The sequence below is a fragment of the Lynx canadensis genome, chromosome D3, assembly GCF_007474595.2.
Source record: "Lynx canadensis isolate LIC74 chromosome D3, mLynCan4.pri.v2, whole genome shotgun sequence".
Classification (NCBI taxonomy): Eukaryota; Metazoa; Chordata; class Mammalia; order Carnivora; family Felidae; genus Lynx; species Lynx canadensis.
Window position 1 is genome coordinate 67,157,828 of NC_044314.2, and position 19,178 is coordinate 67,177,005.

Consider the following 19,178-nt stretch of genomic DNA (forward strand, 5'->3'; position numbering starts at 1 on the left):
TGAGCTGTTCTCAGAAGTAGGGAGTCCAGTCCTCTGTGCCTGATGTGCGGTGAGCTTTCCATCAATAGCAGCCTCGATGATGAGCATCTTGGGGTACACTCAGGTCCAACATCTTTTAAGTACTCCAGTTTACTTTGTTGCCAAAAAGTCCAAGCCAAAGGATGTCAACTGAATGGGAGGTTTTCTGAGCCAGGCACTGTGTATATCCATTTTCCTTTGAAGAACGTGTTATTTCTATGTAAGATATACATGCCATAGTGTAAAGAGTGAAACAGACCAGGCTGAATACAAAACCCAGAAGTGCCCCCCATCTGCCTCCATGTAGCCCTCCCCAGAGGCAATAGCAGTTACTCGTTCTGCCCAAATTACCTGGTGTTTACGCCCGTGTGTATAAATAACATACTTGTATTGCTACTTCCTGATCTTTTTTCTTTTTCTTTAGTTCCAGACATGAACGTTTCACCCCCACAGCCTCCCCAACACAAGGGACCCCTTCCCAGCCCCATCCATCCGCTGCAGTTACAATAAATTTTAGTTCAATGACTATCTGTTGTTCACGCTAGTATAACGAAACAATGTGTATACACCATGCAGTAAACTGTATTTGTTTTTTCTTTCCTGCCAGAAAATTTGTTTTCCCTGGATGTGTTTTTCATTTCCTCATCTCTGTTTTCTTGTCCTGCGTTTGCTACATACGAATCATTAATTCGCTCCCCCCAGCCCCCCAAACTCTGCCAGTTTTCTAAATCTCTTCTAGAACATTCAGAAACCTCAAGGTTTTCTGTTCATTTTGTATGCCTCAAGAATGCTCTCTGAGAGCCTCAGACCTTCCCCAGTCTTCTGCTCCTGGTGAATAGCTGTCGTCTTAGATTTTTTTTTTTCTCCACCTTCATCTAGAAGTTACTTCTGCTCTTAGGTTATCCACCTGTGTAAGATATAAACCTGGTGTGAGGCTGTTAATTATCCAGGGAGGTATATTTTATACTTCACTTGACACCTATGTTCAAGACAGGTAGTTAGTTGTCTTTAAGGCCCTAGATGTAAGTAGCTTTTTCTACCATTCCTTTACTGGGGATGTGGCTCTTGGGGATCCTGCCTTAATGCGTGAAAATCTCTTATTAGATTCCTTACCTTCAGGGAGAAGGATCCCCAAACCATTAAATCCAAGCTTCAGGTTTCCCAGTCTGGAAGCTTTCCTCAAGGCAAAAGCCAGATTTGGTATTTCTTGCCTTTGTGGTGAATTTTTGGCCTTTAATCGTTCCTCATTTTTCTTGCCATATCACTGAACCTTTTCCTCAGATGGGGGTCAAGGCAGCAAGCCCGGCATATGCCAGAACTGGACTCTTGTCCGCTTTCTCCGTCTTCCTGTCCAGTGTCCCGCGGGGGCGGTGGGTGCATCTCCAGCTAGTTCCAACCGTCGTGCACAGTGAGGAGAATTCGCCTTTGCAGCTTAGAGAATTGTTTTGTTTCATAAAAGGGAAAGAAAGAAAAAGGGACTGTCATCGTACAAAGTGAAAAGAGGCTTTCTCGGAAAACCACAAAAATGAAATCAAACGCCCACCTGGTCCGGGGAGAGGATGTTCTTTTCAGTGGCAGCAGGAGGGGGGTAGGAGGAGGGAGACTGTCTGGAACGCGACCTCTCTGTGAGGAGCTGGCGTGTAATTGTTCTCTCCGTCCCCTCCTGGGGGCCTGCAGCCGGAGCTCCTGGACCTGTACACCGTCAACCTGCACCGCATCGAGAAGGACGTGCAGCGCTGTGACCGCAACTACTGGTACTTCACGCCCGCCAACCTGGAAAAGCTGCGGAACGTCATGTGCAGGTGGCTGGGGGGCAGGGAGGGGCGGTGAGGTGGGGGGTGGGCTGCAGGGGAGCGGGAGGGGGTGGCAGAGGCGGGGGCTACAGAGAGCCCAGCCAGACGGCAGCCTCTGCCGTTGGCACCTTGCCCACCTGGCGATAAGGTGACCGTCCCAGTAATGATAATAATAGAGAGCATTCGTTAAGCACTTACTGTATAGCAGGCACCACCCCGAGCCCTTTACTAACATCATTTCACTTAGTCCTCACAACAAGCCTATGGGGCAAATATTATCCCATTTAACAGGTGAGGAAACGGAGGCCGAGGGGTGCCATACTGCTCGGAGTCCCCCAGCTGGGCAGTGGCTGGACGGGAACTCTTGCCCACATCTCTTGGGCTCTAAAGACATCTGTGCTTTTTTTTCTTTTTCTTTCAGCCAAGATCTGGAGCTTCTTATTCTCGTTACATACTAAATATGTTATTTCTTAAAATATGAAAGTAACTCAGGCATATTAAATACCTAGATCAACCAAGGAAACCAGAAGTTCATAAGGTATAAAGAGAGACTGCTTTCCCTGTCCAGTTATCAGTGCCCCTCGCCTAAAAGAAACTACTGCTAAGGATTTAGGGAATGTCTTCCCAAGCCGCATATAGATGGAAAATAACATCATAGGTAGTATATTATATAACATGAGTGCATACGTGTTTTAATGTCTTCTTAATTTTACCTATGTAGAATTAATATTATATTTTTCTACCACTTGCTTCTTACACTTAATGCATCCTGGGGGGCTCGGTCGGTTGAGCATCCGACTGTGCTTTCGGCTCAGGTCATGATCCCAGGGTTGTGGGATCGAGCCCCACATCAAGCTCTGCACTAAGCATGGAGCCTGCTTAAGATTCTCTCTTTCTCTCTCTCTCTCTCTCTCTCTCTCTCTCTCTCTCTCCCCCCCCCCTCTCTCTCTCTCAAGTAAAATGAAAAAAAAAATGCATCCTGGATGTCTTTCCATACTACTCTAACTCAGGGGTTCAGAAACTACTAGTACGGGGGCACCTGGGGGGGCTCAGTCGGTTAAGTGTCCAACTTTGGCTCAGGTCATGATCTCACATTTTGTGGGTTTGAGCCCCATGTCAGGCTCTGTGCTGTCAGCACAGAGCCTGCTTCAGATCCTCTGTTCCCCTCTCTCTCTGCCCCTCCCCTCTGGCTCTCTGGCTCTCGCTCACTCTTCTCTCTCTCTCTCTCTCTCTCTCTCTCTCTCTATCAAAAATAAATAAACATGAAAAAAAAAAAAAAAAGACCTGCTAGCACAGCCCACAAGCCAAATCCAGCCCCACCACCTGTTTTTGCGAATACAGTTTTCTTAGAACTCAGCCATGCCTGTTTGTTTGCATAGTATCTATGATTGCTTCTGCAGAGTTGAGTAGTTGAGACAGAACCTAGGCCTGCAAAGACGAAGCTAATTATCATCTGGACCTCCCAGGAAAGGTTTGCCAACCCCTGCTCTAACTCATTTTTATTAATAAGTACTACCTCGTAACTATTCTGCCTTACAGTCTCCCAAGCAATCAATCACTGCCTCTCAAGATTGAGTTGAGGAGACACAAATATAGTTTCAGTGTATGTGCTGCCGAAGCGAGCACAAGACACAAATATAATTAACTCTAATATATGTTACATTAAAATGAGAAGGTGCTGGGGGAGAAGGAAGGATAGACCGGCTTTTGCTGGGTTATGGCCTTGGGAGAAAGTGTGGAAGCCCACACAGGCAGGGACATGCAAGATGGCCCTTGGCAAAATTAGGAGAGACTGAACAAACCACCCGGCATACACGTACCCTGTGGTAAGGCCACCTGGGCTCAGATCCTGCCCTTGCCATGTATTCTTGGGTGTATGACACTACGCATGTCGCTTAGCTCTCTGCACCTCAGTCTCCTCATCTGTGAAATGGGATATGCCAGGACCTTCTGCGTGTGATTATTTTGAGAATTTCGTGGCGCAGTATATGTTTAGTGGCTGAGCATACAGTACATGCTCAGTAAACAGTAGTTACTGTTATTCAAGGGCAGATGGGAACTCCAGCACAGAAGTGCTAGGGCCCGCACCGGGGTGTGAGTGTGTGCCCGAAAGGAAGAAGTACTGGGAGGCGATGGTGGGGCTGTGAAGATGCGGCGAAGACAGTGAGTGCCTTACATGCCCAGGGAAGGCGTTTGCACGTTGTCTCGCAGTGGGCAGCCTGTGAGGATGTGGTGGCCTCTTGGAGCTGGGCTTTAGGAAGGCCATCCTGGGGCTGAGAATAGGATGTTTGAAGAGAGTGGGACTGGGGAAGGGGTGGAGGCAGGAGCCGAGGGAGTGAGCGGTCCAGGTAGGAATGGGGGGCTGTGGCAGGAAGAGGAAGAGGACGGGGGGGTTGTGCATCCTCAGGCCCTCGTCTCTCTCTTGGTAGCTACATCTGGCAGCACATTGAGATCGGCTATGTCCAGGGCATGTGTGACCTCCTGGCTCCACTGCTGGTCATCCTGGATGACGGTGAGTATGTCCCCCCCACCCGCCACCCCAAGGCCAGGGGTGCACTTTCCTTCCCACTGCAGAGGAGGGGTTTAACCTTACTTTGTGACTCCCACTGCAGAGGAGGGGTTTAACCTTACTTTGTGACTCTGGTGAATGCATCAAGGTCCTAGGGAAATAGAAAGGCTTGTTGTTCCATGTTAGTCCACACTTATCACCAGGTGCCCGACACCCAGCCAGGCCTTTGCTAGCCACTGATTGCACAGACATGAAGGGGAGCAAAGAAAAACCCACGCCCAGATGTCTTCACTGGTGAATTCTACCAAACACTTAAAGAAGAATTAATACCAGTTCTCCACAAGCTCTTCCAAAAAAAACAATAGGAGGGAATACCTCCCAACTCATTCTATAAGGCCAGTCCTTATATGAAGACCCACTGGTACCTTGATACTAATATCAGACAAAGATATCACAAGAAAAGAAAACTACTGAGTGATGTCCTTGATGAATATAAAGACAAAAACCCTCAGCAAAACACTAGCAAACTGAATCCAGCAAGATCTAGAAAAGACTATATACCATAACCAAATGGGATTTATCCCAGGAAAACAAGACTGGTTCAATGAATGAAAATCAATCAGTATAATTCACCAAATTAATAGAATAAAGGTGACAAAGAAATGGCATTTGACCAAATTCGACACCCTTTCATGTTAAAAACTCTCCACAAACTAGGAATCAAAGGAAATTTCCTGAGCACGATAAAAGGCACCCAAGGAAATCCTACAGCTTGTTCATACTCAATGGTGAGAAACTGAATGCTTTCCCCCAAGATCACAGATAAGACACAGATGTCCACTTTTGCCACAAAAGGTTCTAGACAGGACAATTAGGGAAGCAAAAGAAATAAAAGGTAGTCATACTGGAAAGGAAGTAAAACTATCTCTACTTGCAGAAGATCTGATTTTTATATACCGAGAATCCTAAGGTATAAAAAATAATCTTAGAGCTAATAAACAAGTTCAGCAAGGTTGCAAGATACAAGATATGTATACAAAAGTCATTTGTACGTCCATACATTTGCATTGAACAATGCAAAAACAAAATTAGGAAGGCATTTACATTTGTAATACTATCTAAAGGAAGACCCTTACGAATAAATTGAACAGAAGAAGTGGAAGCTTTGCAGGTTCAATTCCAGACTGCTGTAATACAGCGAATATTGCGATAAAGCGAGTCAAATGAAGTTTTTGGTTTCTGAGTGCATGTACAAGTCACGAGTACACTACCCTGTAGTCTGTTAAGTATGCAATAGCATTATGCCTAGACAAATAATGTTCATGCCTTAATTTAAAAATCCTTTATTGCTAAAAAATGGTAGCCGTCATCTGAGCTTTCGGCAAGTCGTAATCACTGGTTACAGATCATCATAACAAATATAATAGTGAAAAAGCTTGAAACGTTGCAAGAATTATCAAAATGTGAAACAGAGACCCAAAGTGAGCAAATACTGTTTGGAAAATGACGCCGATGGACTTTCTCAATGCAGGGTTGCCACAAACCGTCAATTTGTAAAAAATGCAGTATCTGGAAAGTGCAATAAAATGAGGTATGCCTGTATGCCAAAACTGTAGAACATTGTTTAAGAAAAAATTGAGGATCTAAATAAATGGAAAGACACCTCATGTTGGTGAGTCGGGAGACTTAGTACCGTTAAGATGGCAGAGTGCTTTCCAAATTGATCTGGATTCGGTGTGATCCCTATCAGCATCCCAGTTGCAGTTTTTGCACAAATGGGCAAGCTGACCCTAAAACTCATTTGAAAATGCAAGGGACCAGGAGTAGCAAAACCAGTTTTGAAAAAGGAGAAGATATTAGGGGACACACAGTTCCCAATTTCAAAACCTATTACAAAGTTACAGTAATAAAGAGAGTGTGGTAGTCCCACAGGGATAGACATGCAGATCAGTAGAATAGAATTGGCAGTCCAGAAATAAGCATTTCTGGAGTGCCTGGGTGGCTCAGTCGGTTGAGCACCGACTTCGGTTCAGGTCATGATCTCGTGGCTCGTGAGTTCAAGCCCCTCGTCGGGCTCTGTGCTGACAGCTCGGAGTCTGGAGCCTGCTTCGGATTCTGTGTCTCCCTCTCTCTCTGCCCCTCCTCTGCTCATGCTCTCTCTCTCTCACTCTCACTCTCTGTTAAAAATAAATAAACATTAAAAAAATTTTTTTAAGTATATATACTGAGTGGAAGACGCTACAGATAAGAAATACATACTTGATTATTCCCTTCATAAAGTTCTAGAAGAAGGAACAGGATGCTGACATACAGAGTTGAAGGAAAGAGATCGCAGATGGTACCAATTGGCAACTAGGGATCTTTTAGAAAAAGAGCATCTGGTATCACCATTATTTCCTAAAAGAAAGGCTATTTCAACCCTCCAAGGAGGGAAGTATGTATTTAGATTGCAGAACATCCCCTGAAGTGCAGTACGCTAACACTCCATCGTCTCTGTGTTTGTCCTTCGGCTGTGGGTTTCAAGAACCAGCTTGGAGCCTTCGGCCTTGGGATCACCTTGGGAGCTTGGGGTTCCTTGGGCAGTGGCAGCATCGGCCGTTTCTGCTGTGCTCTTTCCCCAGAGGCCCTGGCCTTCAGCTGCTTCACGGAGCTCATGAAGAGGATGAACCAGAACTTTCCCCATGGGGGCGCCATGGACACGCACTTTGCCAACATGAGGTCGCTGATCCAGGTTTGACCCAGTCCTGTTCAACAGTATAACTTATTCCAGCTCAGCCTGATGGACCCCGAATCAGCTTCAGAGCCACACTTCGTGTAATGCAGCACAAGCCAGTTCATTCCATTTTGTTCATCCCATCGTTCATTCATGGACATTTGGGTGGTTTCCACTTTTTGGCTCTCGTGGATTGTGCTGCTGGGAAGATTCGCTTACAGGTTTTTATGTGGACAGATGTTTTCATTTCTCTTGGTGATACACTCAGGAGTGAGGTGACAGCTGCCCCGTGTTACGTTCCCACCGGCCACGTGCCGGAGTCCCAGCTTCTCTCCTTCCTCACTGACACTTGGTTGTCCATCATTTTGGTTCTTGCCATCCTAGCGCGTGTGCAGTGGTGTCTCATTACGGTTTAGATTCGCATTTTCCTGACTCATCCCACTGAGCATCTGTCATGTGCTTTGTGGATCTTTACTTGCAGGTCTTCAGAGAAGTCACTGGGGTTGACTTGAGCTGGGTTGATTTTCACTTCAAATCTTCTGCCCGTTTTTAGCTCCACCTGGTTGTAGGGGCTGTAGTGGGGTCCGGTATGAGGATGTGCCCTCATTCTGTCCCCTCTGGTCCAGCCTCTTGCTGGGAGGCTGATGCCAACCTTTTCTCCCGCTGGCAGATTCTGGACTCCGAGCTCTTTGAGTTGATGCATCAGAACGGGGACTACACTCACTTCTACTTCTGCTACCGCTGGTTCCTGCTGGATTTCAAGCGAGGTATGGACTTCAAACTGGGGTCTTGTTCCCAGAGTCTTGGCAGCAGACCCTCAGGGAACAGGTACCGAGGAGGCGAGGGCGGGGGGTGTTGCAGCAGAGCCAGAGGAAGAGAGTAACACCCAGTTATCGCGCTGTGACTGTTGGCTCGCCTGCCTTATTTCGCAGTGACACCGCGCAGTAGGTGTTGTTACTGGAGCAGGATTCTCGCACAGAGAGTCGTGACACCCAGGCTTTTCTTTCCAGGAAGCAGCTTTATTCCCGCCGGCACCGCTCAGTTGGGTTCGTACCCGAAGAACCGAGCCTCGAACGCCACGTGGCGTAGTTTTTTTTATATATGTTTCACCTCTGTGTCTCCCATACGTGGGAACACACAAACATGCGGTCAGATTAAGGGGTCTCATGTCACAAGGTCGTGAGGGATGTTGTCATGTACGCACATTAGCCAGGTTACCTTGAGGTTTTTTGTCCTTCCTTAGGGAGGGGACCCCGCCACATTACAGTCCCCATTTTACAGATGGGGAAACCAAGGCTGAAAATCGAATTCAGAGGTAGGACCGGCAGAGCCAGGATCTTAGGCCGCCTTTGTCTAGCCCCCAAGCCCAGTTAGTTCCCTTCCATTCTATTCTGCCGCCTTTCATAGACAAGGTGCCCTGAAGCTCACGCAGCGCACATGTGACTTGGAAATGACGTGGGGCACAGCACACTGCTATTGTGCAGAGTCGGAGTGATGCTCATAAGAGTATCTACCCTGCAGGAAGGCGTTTTAACGCGCCGGGCAGTGTGTGCTGAGCCATTTGTATGTATTATCTTTGCAAGCCTCACCCCACGTACAGAGGAGGAGAGAGAGAGGCTCTTGGTAGAGGCTTGGGCTAGCCCAAGGTCACCTTGCCAGCAAGTGGTGGGGCTGGATTCAGACTGAGTTTAGTGGACATAGGAAGCCTTGCTCTCAACCATTGCCCTCTCCAGTTTCTTGACTAGCCCCAGAGGCAACAGCCAGCTCCGCATTTGTACAGGGGTAAGAGAATACCCCCCTGGGTGCTAAGGAGATACAAGGTGCAGAGAGAAAAAGGGGATGCTAGTCAAAGGGCAGGGACAGGTCGGTGTAAATCAGACCTGATTATGCTGGGTTCCTCCACTTCCAGAAGCTGGAAACTTACATCCCCCCTAGTCTGCATAACCTCCTCTACAGACGGGGAAAACGGAGGTCAAATGACAGAGTCTGGGTCTCCTACCTCCTGACCTGAGTTCTGCCTGCTCTCTGCGGTGCTAGGACAGAAGTGAAGGAAGGACACAGCTGGCCTGGGATTTTCCCAGAGGGAGGGCAGCACCGTGAGCTCTGTGGCTGACCCTCTCCCCACGCATGTGCGTACTGGTGTCTCACGCAGAACTTGTCTACGATGACGTCTTCTCTGTCTGGGAGACCATCTGGGCAGCCAAGCACGTCTCATCCGCCCACTACGTCCTGTTCATCGCGCTGGCTCTGGTGGAGGTCTACCGTGACATCATCTTGGAGAACAATATGGATTTCACAGACATCATCAAATTCTTTAACGGTACCCACATGACTACGGTGTCATCTGAGGGGTGCGGGCTTCTGACAGGCCCCTTCGTGGGGCCTCGGAGGGGATATAGGGGGGTTCCGCCCACTTCTTATGTCTATTTCCAAATGGAGGGGTTGACATCTTGTAACACTGAGAATGCATTTTTCTCAAGAATCTAGCAGAAGGAGCATGAATGTTGAAATGAGGCTCAGGGGCAAACCCTGGCTCTCCCACCAGCCAGCTATGCCCACAGATAGGCCGTTTCCCATCTGCTTCTTCATCTGTAAAATGGAATAAGAGCGTCTGCTTCGGAGGGTTGATATGTACAAAAGCAGGCATGGGAAGGCATTTGAAGTGGCATGAGAAGGGCACAGTCATTGAAATCAGACAGATAATGGATTCTGATCCCAGCCACTCGGGTGCTATGTGACTTTGGGCCACTGACTTTATGTCTCTGGGCTTCAGATTCCTTGAGGTAGAATGCTACTAACACCTCCCTCACAGAGATGTTCGGACAATTAAATGAGACAACATGGATAAAGCCTATCACATGATGCCCAGCTCATATGAGGGGCCCCATAGCTGGAAGCTATTGCTACTGTTATCACTATTTAAAATTTTTTTAAGAATAAGGGGTGCCTGGGTGGCTTAGTCAGTTAAGTATTTGACTTCAGCTCAGGTCATGATCTTGGGGTCCGTGAGTTCGAGCCCCACATCAGGCTCTGTGCTGACAGCTTGGAGCCTGCTTCAGATTCTGAGTCTCCCTCTCTCTCTGCCCTTTCCCCGCTTGGTGTCTCTCTCTCTCTCTCTCTCTCTCTCTCTCTCTCTCTCTCTCTCTCTCTCAAAACCAAACATTAAAAAATATTTTTTTAATGTTTTAAGACAAAAAAAATTTTTTTTTAAAGAGGGAGGGCGCCTGGCTGGCTCAGTCGGTATAGCATGAGACTCTTGATCTCAGGGTCATGAGTCCCAGCCCCACATTGGACGTGGAGGCTTCTTAAAGATTAAAAAAATTTTTAATTTTTTAAAACCTAAAGCAAAAGAAGGAAGAAAAAAAAAAGCCACCTTTGACCTTACCCCAGAAACATGATTTTTCTTTAATAAGCTTTTTATTTTGGAATAACTGTAGATTTACAGAGAAGTTGCAGATATAGTACAAAGAATTCCTGCCCTCCTTCACTCAGCCACCCCTCAGGTCTCTGCGTTGCCTGGTCCTAGAACTTTTCTCACGACTAAGAAATTATCATCGGTACATTACTATTAATGAAACTACAGACTTTGATTTCGCCTGATGCCCTTTTTCTGCTCCAACATTTTCCAACCCAAGAAACCACATGGCATTTAGTGGGTTCAATAGAAAACCTTTTTTTCCCCTCTCATCTTTTCCAGTCATGTATTTGTTACCATCACAGAATCCAATTATATCCCATTTTTTCCACTTAATACTTTAAATTTTTAAATTTTTTTAATGTTTACTTATTTTTGAGAGACAGAGAGAGACAGAGCTCAAGAGGGGAAGGGCCGGAGAGAGAGGGAGACAGAATCAGAAGCAGGTTCCAGGCTCCAAGCTGTCAGTACAGAGCCCGACGCGGGGCTCGAATTCACGAACCACGAGATCATGACCTGAGCAGAAGTTGGACACTTAACCGACTGAGCCACCCAGGGGCCCCTCATTTAATACTTTAACAAGTATCTTCCATTTAATCATTTTTTAAGGCTGTCGAGTGTCCCTATAGCCACTGTCTGCAACATAAGGAACCGTTCCTATTGTTGGGTAGCTAGATTGTTTTCAGTTTGAGGGTGTGATTGAGAAAACAAAGTGCCCTTTATGCCTCTATAAAATTTTCACAGCACCCCAGGCCAAAAGTTCCATTTAGCAAGTAGTTAGATCCCAACCACTTGATAACTATTTATATCCCAACAACGTAGCAGCTGTTTGCAAAAATGATACCTGTTGGTCCAAAGAAAATAATATCTTTATGTCATTCTCTTTTTTTGTAAGTTTATTTACTTATTTTTGAGGGAGACAGAGACACCACGAGTGTGAGAGGGGCAGGGAGAGAGGGAGATTCCAAAGCAGGCTCGGTGCAGTCAGCACAGAGCCAGACACAGGTCTCAAACTCACGAAACTGATTTCATGACCTGAGCCGAAAGAAACCAAGAGTCAGATGCTCAACCGACTGAGCCATCCAGGCGCCTCTTTATGTCATTCTTAAATAAGCACAACAATTAATGGGATATGTGCACCTGTTCGGCATTGCACAGCTTCTCAAACACTGGAACCAGATTAGACACCCTCACCTTCATGTATTTCCTGTTTCACAGTGATTTTCTCATGGTTTTTGCTTTTTCTCAAACTTGCTTAACTGCTTACAGAAAACCTAGCGTTACAAAGATATGAAGTCATTGATAGGCATGTAGGGCAGTTTGTGACCTCCCTGATGCTACCAGTTTATGTGGTGTTGAACAGATACGGAATATCATTATGTTTTCCTCACAACGTACAGAAGTGGCACCCTGGGGTACCTTGGTAGCCAGTTTGGGAACCATGGTCTTAAGGCCCTTTTTTTTTTTTCGTCCAGTAAATGATTTTTTTTTAAGTTTTATTTGCTTATTTTGAGAGAGAAAGAGAGAGAGAGAGAGAGAGAGAGAGTGTGTGTGTGTGTGTGTGTGTGTGTGTGTGTGTGTGTGTGTATGTGTGCACGCAGGGACGGGTAGAGAAAGGAAGAGAGAGAGAAGCCCAAGCAGGGTCCGCACTGTGAGCACAGAGCCTATGCAGGGCTTGAACTCATGAACTGTGAGATCATGATCTGCAAAACCAAGAGTTGGACGCTCAACTGACTGAGCCACCCAGGCGCCCCAATCCAATAAATGATTTCTTTATGATAAACGTCTAGGTTTAGGATTATTCCGCTTTCAAGATCCGATCATTTTATGTGGCTCGCTATTTATTTATTTATTTATTTATTTAGTATTGGCTACATTTTTATTTAGCATTTAGTATACAATATATAATATTTAATATAGTATAAGTATAGTATTGTCAAAGTCACTAGGCATTTCCACTTTTATATATATGTGTGTGTGTATATATATAATTTATTGTCAAACTGGTTTTCATAAAACACCTAGTGCTCATCACAACAGGTGCCCTCTTCAATGCCCATCACCCACCCTCCCCTCTCCCACACCCCCCATCAACCCTCAGTTTGTTTTCAGTATTTAAGTTTCTTATGGTTTGCCTCTCTCTCTCTGTGTAACTTTTTTTCCCCCTTCTCCTTCCCCCTGGTCTTCTGTTAAGTTTCTCAGGATCCGCATATAAGTGAAAACATACGGTATCTGTCTTTCTCTCTATGACTTATTTCACTCAGAATAACCCTCTCCAGTTCCATCCATGTTGCTACAAATGGCCAGATTTCATTCTTTCTCATTGCCAAGTAGTATTCCATTGTATATATAAATCCATTCGTCAGTTGATGGACATTTAGGCTCTTCCCATAATTTGGCTATTGTTGAGAGTGCTGCTATAAACATTGGGGTGCAAGTGCCCCTATGCATCAGCACTCCTGTATCCCTTGGGTAAATTCCTAGCAGTGCTATTGCTGGGTCATAGGGTAATTCTATTTTTAATTTTTTGAGGAACCTCCACACTGTTTTGCAGAGCGGCTGTACCAGTTTGCATTCCCACCAACAGTGCAAGAGGATTCCCATTTCCCCACATCCTCTCCAGCATCTGTAGTCTCCTGATTTGTTTATTTTAGCCACTCTGATTGGCGTGAAGTGGTATCTCAGTGTGGTTTGATTTGTATTTCCCTGATGAGGAGTGGCATTGAGCATCTTTTCATGTGCCTGTTAGCCATCTGGATGTCTTCTTTAGAAAAGTGTCTATTCATGTCTTCTGCCCATTTTCTTCATGGGATTATTTGTTTTTCAGGTGTGGAGTTTGGTGAGTTCTTTATAGATTTTGGATACTAGCCCTTTATCTGATATGTCACTTGCAAATATCTTTTCCCATTCCATCGGTTGCCTTTTAGTTTTGTTGATTGTTTCCTTTACAGTGCAGAAGCTTTTTATCTTGATGAGGTCCCAGTAGTTCATTTTTGCTTTTAATTCCCTTGCCTTTGGAGATGTGTCAAGTGCGAAATTGCTGCGGCTGAGGTCAAAGAGGTTGTTGCCTGCTTTCTTCTCTAGGGTTTTGATGGTTTCCTGTCTCACAGTCAGGTCCTTCATCCATGTTGAGTTTATTTTTGTGAACGGTGTAAGACAGTTCTCTAGTTTCATTCTTCTGCATGTTGCTGTCCAGTTCTCCCAGCACCATTTGTTAAAGAGACTGTCTTTTTTCCATTGGATATTCTTTCCTGCTTTGTCAAAGATGAGTTGGCCATACATTTGTGGGTCCAGTTCTGGAGTCTCTGTTCTATTCCATTGGTCTATGTGTCTGTTCTCGTGCCAATACCATACTGTCTTGATGATGACAGCTTTGTAGTAGAGGCTAAAGTCTGGGATTGTGATGCCTCCCGCTTTGGTCTTCTTCTTCAATATTACTTTAGGGGTGTCTGGGTGGTTCAGTCGGTTAAGCGTCCGACTTCGGCTCAGGTCATGATCTCACGGTTCATGGGTTCGAGCCCCGCGTTGGGCTCTGTGCTACCAGCTTGGAGCCTGGATCCTGCTTCGGATTCTGTGTCTCCCTCTCTCTCTGCCCCTCCCCTGCTCATACTCTCTCTCTCTCTCAAAAATGAATAATAAAGACTAAAAAAAATTTTTTTTTAAATATTACTTTGGTTATTTGGGGTCTTTCGTGGTTCCATACAAATTTTAGGATTGCTTGTTCTAGCTTCGAGAAGAATGCTGGTGCAATTTTGATTGGGATTGCATTGAATGTGTAGATTGCTTTGGGTAGTATTGACATTTTAACAATATTTATTCTTCCAACCCATGAGCACGGAATGTTTTTCCATTTCTTTGTATCTTCTTCAGTTTCCTTCATAAGCTTTCTATAGTTTTCAGCATACAGATCTTTGACATCTTTGGTTAGGTTTATTCCTAGGTATTTATGTGGCACTTAATAAAATTTTTTTTTGCTCCCCCCTCTCCTGTTGCTTCCTTCTTTTGTATCTTTTAACACCTGCAATGTGCCCAGCATGGTTTTCTCAAAAGGTTCCCAGTCATCGTGTTTACACGAGGCAAGGTGAGTGGGAAGATGTAACTCTTTTCAAGCACTGTGAGCCAACATCATGTCGTTTGATCTCACGGCAGCCTCGTGAAGTAGATGCTGTTGCAATCCCCATTTTACAGATGAGGAAACTAAGGCCCAGAGATGCAGGCCTTCTCCAAAGTGTCTGCTTCTGGAACTCCTCTGGAGATGATGCCAGATGAGGAGGAGGAGGATGCCCCAGGGACACCCCCCTCTCCCTTCTAGAAGGTGCAAGTGACCTAAGGATGGACACAGAAGTAGGCTCATGAGATTTTTGCCTTCTGCTCTTTCAGAAATGGCTGAGCGGCACAACACCAAACACGTCCTGAAGCTGGCCCGGGACCTCGTGTACAAGGTGCAGACTCTGATTGAGAACAAGTGAGGGCCACCTCACCCCGGCCCTGTCAGCCGTGCCGCCACCCACTTGTCCAGCCCGCTTTTCCTCCCGGCTGCCCCGGGAGCGAGGTCCTGGTGTCTGTTCGTGAGCATGGACTTCTGTGCAGAGAGAAACTGCCCCAACTTTGGCCGCCAGGCAGGTGGGGTCGAGGGTTTGCCCCTTGAGTTCAGCCTTACGTTTTCCTGTTTGACCAAAGATTGTCCAAGTCTGGGATTTCTCCCTTGTGGGAGTTGAGGTATGTCAGTGGATGGAGGGAACAGTTTCATTTGTGGTCTCCAGAATGGTTGCCTCTCTCTTATTCTGTCCCAACCCCTCCAAACTGTTCCGTCAGGGGAGACTTGGAGAAGGAGTTTTTCTTGGGGAACTAGTGTAGGAGAGGTCTGTGGGGCTACCTCTATACTCTGAAAGGGGCCTCTGGAGATGTCCCAGAACATGGCCGGCAGGCAGGCTTGGAGCAGAGTTTCTGCACCTCCCTTGGCGCTGTTGACAGGGTGCTGGGTGAACCGTCTTCTGAGAGGGGTCGTCCTGTGCATTTTTGGAAGGTAAGCAGCATCGCTGGCCTCTGCCTGCAAGATGCCAGTAGCGCCCCCTCCCCAACCCAGCTGTGACAACCCGAAGGGTTTGCAGATTTTGCCACACGTCCCCACTTGAGAACCAGTGGCGTAGAGGAGGGGCTGCAAGTGTATCTCCTTCCCCCTCTTTTGTTTAACCACCTGCTCCTGAGGCTTTCTCCCACTTAGAAAAGGCACACGGGAGTCCACATCTCTCTCGGGACCTGGATTCTGTTTGTTGTGGTCTCTCATTTTTTTCCTCCTCCACCTGACCCCAGGAGAGACTTCTTTCCTTCTTTTCAAGAAAGCCTCTCCCTGAGAGGCTCCCCGGAGAGGGAGGGAAGGGCAGAAGGGCAGAACGGTGAGAAGTGTGGTAGGTGTGAGTTAGCCCGAGGTCCGCCCAAAGCCCTCCAGGCAGGGTGGAGTCCACATCCGTTTCTTCACCTCCTAGGGAAGATCTCGCCTCTCCTTCGGCACTTTGGGTTTGATGCTCCAGAAGTTTGGAAGGTGTGTGTGAGTGGCCGCCACTTCAAGGGAGGTGGGGGAAGCTGGCTTTTCCCTAGGTGCCTTTGATCACTCAGGACAAAGGAAGAACAAGAAGGCAGAGGTCCGCCAGAGTAGACTGTGATGGGTGTTTTCCTTGGAAAATATGCTGATGAACTGGCCCCCGGAACATGGATGGCTAAGTCTGGAAGTGGTCCCCTCCGCATCTTCACACAAAGGGTCGCCAGTCACAAACAGACCCCGAGTTAGCTGGTTCACCCTGCCTACCTGTCCTTTGATAGAGCAGTCCTGCCAGCTCTTTTCTGAGAACACACGTGGGAGAAACAGAGTCAGGTTGGAAGGCTCCTCCCCAGAATGGAAGGTAGGATTTTGGAGAGGGGAGGAGACTCATATAAGCACAAGGAAGCATTCACAGAGAGGGTACATTAGTCCTCTGTCCTGAGCAAACCAGGAGGGGGAGGAACCCCTACTCTGCGTGCTTGTGAAGGCTCGCCCCTGGGCCCCAGTGCCTTCAAGTGCATCCCAACCCCCCAGTCTCCCACGTGGGGCCTCCTGAGCAGGACGGACAAGACCTAAGTGTCCCTTGCCTCTGAAGAATGTTCTCTGTGAAAATTGCACCTCCTGGCTCTGGTCCCCACCTTCCCAAGACGAGGAAAACACGTCCAGATCAAAGTTTTCCTTGCCACTCAACTCTTCGTTACAGAGGACATTATTTTAGCAAGACCCAGGTCCCAGACCTTCCGATTCTGATTTATTTTTCTCGACAGACTAGTCCCAAAGTATAGCACACAATCTCTTCTCCGCCTTCTCTCGTGGTGTTCCAGAGAAGTGTCCGTGGTTGTGATTTGGAACAACTCCTATTTGTTCAGCTTACGGTGTTTATTTTGGTCTCCGTACATCGTGCGTCCTTGTGTCCGGGAATCGAGTGCGTGGGAGTCATTCTGTCCGTGGAGTGCCCTCCTCCTTCTCTCAGTGTTGCCAACATATCTTGTAACTGTTTACTGAAGAGTTGTGTCTATATAGAGAGAAAATATATATAAACAGAGAAATGTGTGACTATGGGTTATTTTTTCATTTCTGTGTTTCGGGAATTTTTTTAATGCGTAGGGAAGAAAGGTTTGCTTTTGGAGACTGTGTATGCGCACCCCGGTGGCCCATACCCAGATGGGGACAGAGCCTCATGATAGCTGCCTGGTCTTGCCCCAGGAGGTGCAAGGCAGGTGAAGCACTTCTCACCCCCTTGTATCAGTTAGCTGTCACCATGAATAATACCACTTAACAAACCACCCCAACACTTAGTGGCCTCACACTGCCATTTATTTATTAGCTCTCAATTCTGTGGGTTGACATTATGGGCCGCATTCATCTGAGAGGTTCTTCTGGTCTGAGATGGACTTCTTCATGTGTTTGTGGTCAGCCAAAGGCCAGTGAGGCAATTCTGCCTCCGACAGTTGGCTGACTGTTGGCCAGGAAAGTAGGGGAAACCGGGCCATGTGTCTCTCATCCCCTGGCAGGCCAGCTCAGGCTTGTTTATGTGGCCATGGTGGCAGTTTTTCAAGAGAGCAAGCAGAAGTATGCAAGACCTTTTGAGACCTAGGCTTGCAATTGGCATAAAGTCATTTCTGCTCTGTTCTGTTGCTCAGGGTAAGTCACATGGCTGAGCTCAGATTCAAAGGAAGGGAAAATAGACTCTACCATTTGGTGGGTGGCTTTGCAGAGGGACATGGAAAAGGAGAATGGATACCATCACAGAAATAATTGAGGCCACTTTTGCAAATGGCCTGCATGATCCCCCCAGATCCAGGGCACAACACAAGAAAGGTCCCCAGATGGTCAGCCATTTGACTCGAGGTCATACCTGTAAGTTGACACCCACTGAGCTTGCTCAGCTCTCACCCCCAATGTGCCCACAGACGCCCAACTACTCTCCCGTGACTTCCACGGTCCCAACTTGTGGCTACCATTCAGAACCTTAGTCATCAGGCAATGGCGACCTCTCATGGATGTCCACCCCCAGCAGCCTCTAAACATGGGTCAAAGGGAAACAACTAGCTTTCGGCTGCAGAAGCAAAACTCGATTTAACCTAATGAGCACCTGTCAGAATTTCAGGTTTTACGTAGAAAAAGTTAGATTTCTAAAGAAGCCCGCAAAATAGAGACAGAGTTGGCAGGTGGCATTGGCAGCCTGGGTGAGTCTGGTCGTCACGTTCTCAGAAGATTGCCAGCAGAGGTAAGTCTGAAGGCACACAGCAGTGGGCGGGTGGGGATTTGTCCTTTGCCAGCTCGGACGGGGGCTTTCTTAGCAGGAAGGTCTGCTCCTTCCTGGGGGAAGCTTCTTTTTTTTTTTTTTAATGTTTATTTATTTTTGAGGGGGTGGGGCAGAGAGAGAGGAGGACACAGAATCCGAAGCAGGCTCCAGGCTCCCAGCAGTCAGCCCAGAGCCCGATGCGGGGCTCAAACCCACGGACTGCCAGACCATGACCTGAGCCGAAGTCGGACGCTCAGCCGACTGAGCCACCCAGGTGACCCGGGGGGGAGAAGCTTTTGAGGGCAAAGACCGGTTCCGATGTCCCGACGGTGCTGCAGAGCTTCCCCAGTATCATTTCTCCAATTCCAGCCATAGTTTGGTACGTGTGGCTGTCCTCCCGGAGGGCCCCACCAGGGCTCACAGCTACTGCCTGGCCGCACCAGAGTCAGGCAGCACAGCGCCCCAGTTCTGTGCGCACGAATGTCTGGTTACAGGCACCGTCGACTTACGGTCACTGACGATGTATGTTACGGGAAAAGAAATCTCACGAGAATATTTTCTGTCGTTGCAGAGGCCTTCCTAAGTGCGTGCGTTTGAGCGTTGCATGGACAGGAAGAGGAGTCGTGGATCACTAGGCATATTTTAACGACTCCGTGGCGGGATGGGGAAGTGGCCTTGGTTTCTGTGTTTATGGAACACGGGGTGGCTGGACTCCGGTCATCCTTTTCCTCCTCCTCCCGCCATCCTCCCTTCCTTCTCTTCCCTTTCCCCCCTCTCCTCCCTCTGCCTCCTTTCCTTGTAGCCAAGAACATTTGGATGGTGTCTCGTCCACAGTTTCTACCCGGATGATGCTGTTCCTCAGAATAAGCCTGACAAACCCGCAGCGTGAAGGCCCTTCTGGCTGTTACGTTCTTTTAAAGCCGTGCTTCATTTGCTGTTTACC

General features: G+C 47.3%; 1 protein-coding gene across 1 annotated transcript in view; it reads left to right on the forward strand.

The window, feature by feature from the left end:
• SGSM1 (small G protein signaling modulator 1) overlaps positions 1-17,040 on the forward strand; it is a 61,368-nt gene extending 44,328 nt beyond the window's left edge. Inside the window, 6 exon segments of the mRNA XM_030336712.2 lie at positions 1,696-1,820; positions 4,241-4,323; positions 6,942-7,051; positions 7,704-7,800; positions 9,186-9,353; positions 14,829-17,040. Coding sequence (XP_030192572.1) covers positions 1,696-1,820; positions 4,241-4,323; positions 6,942-7,051; positions 7,704-7,800; positions 9,186-9,353; positions 14,829-14,917 — 672 coding nt within the window. The 3' untranslated portion in view covers positions 14,918-17,040.
• Positions 17,041-19,178: the final 2,138 nt, after the last annotated feature.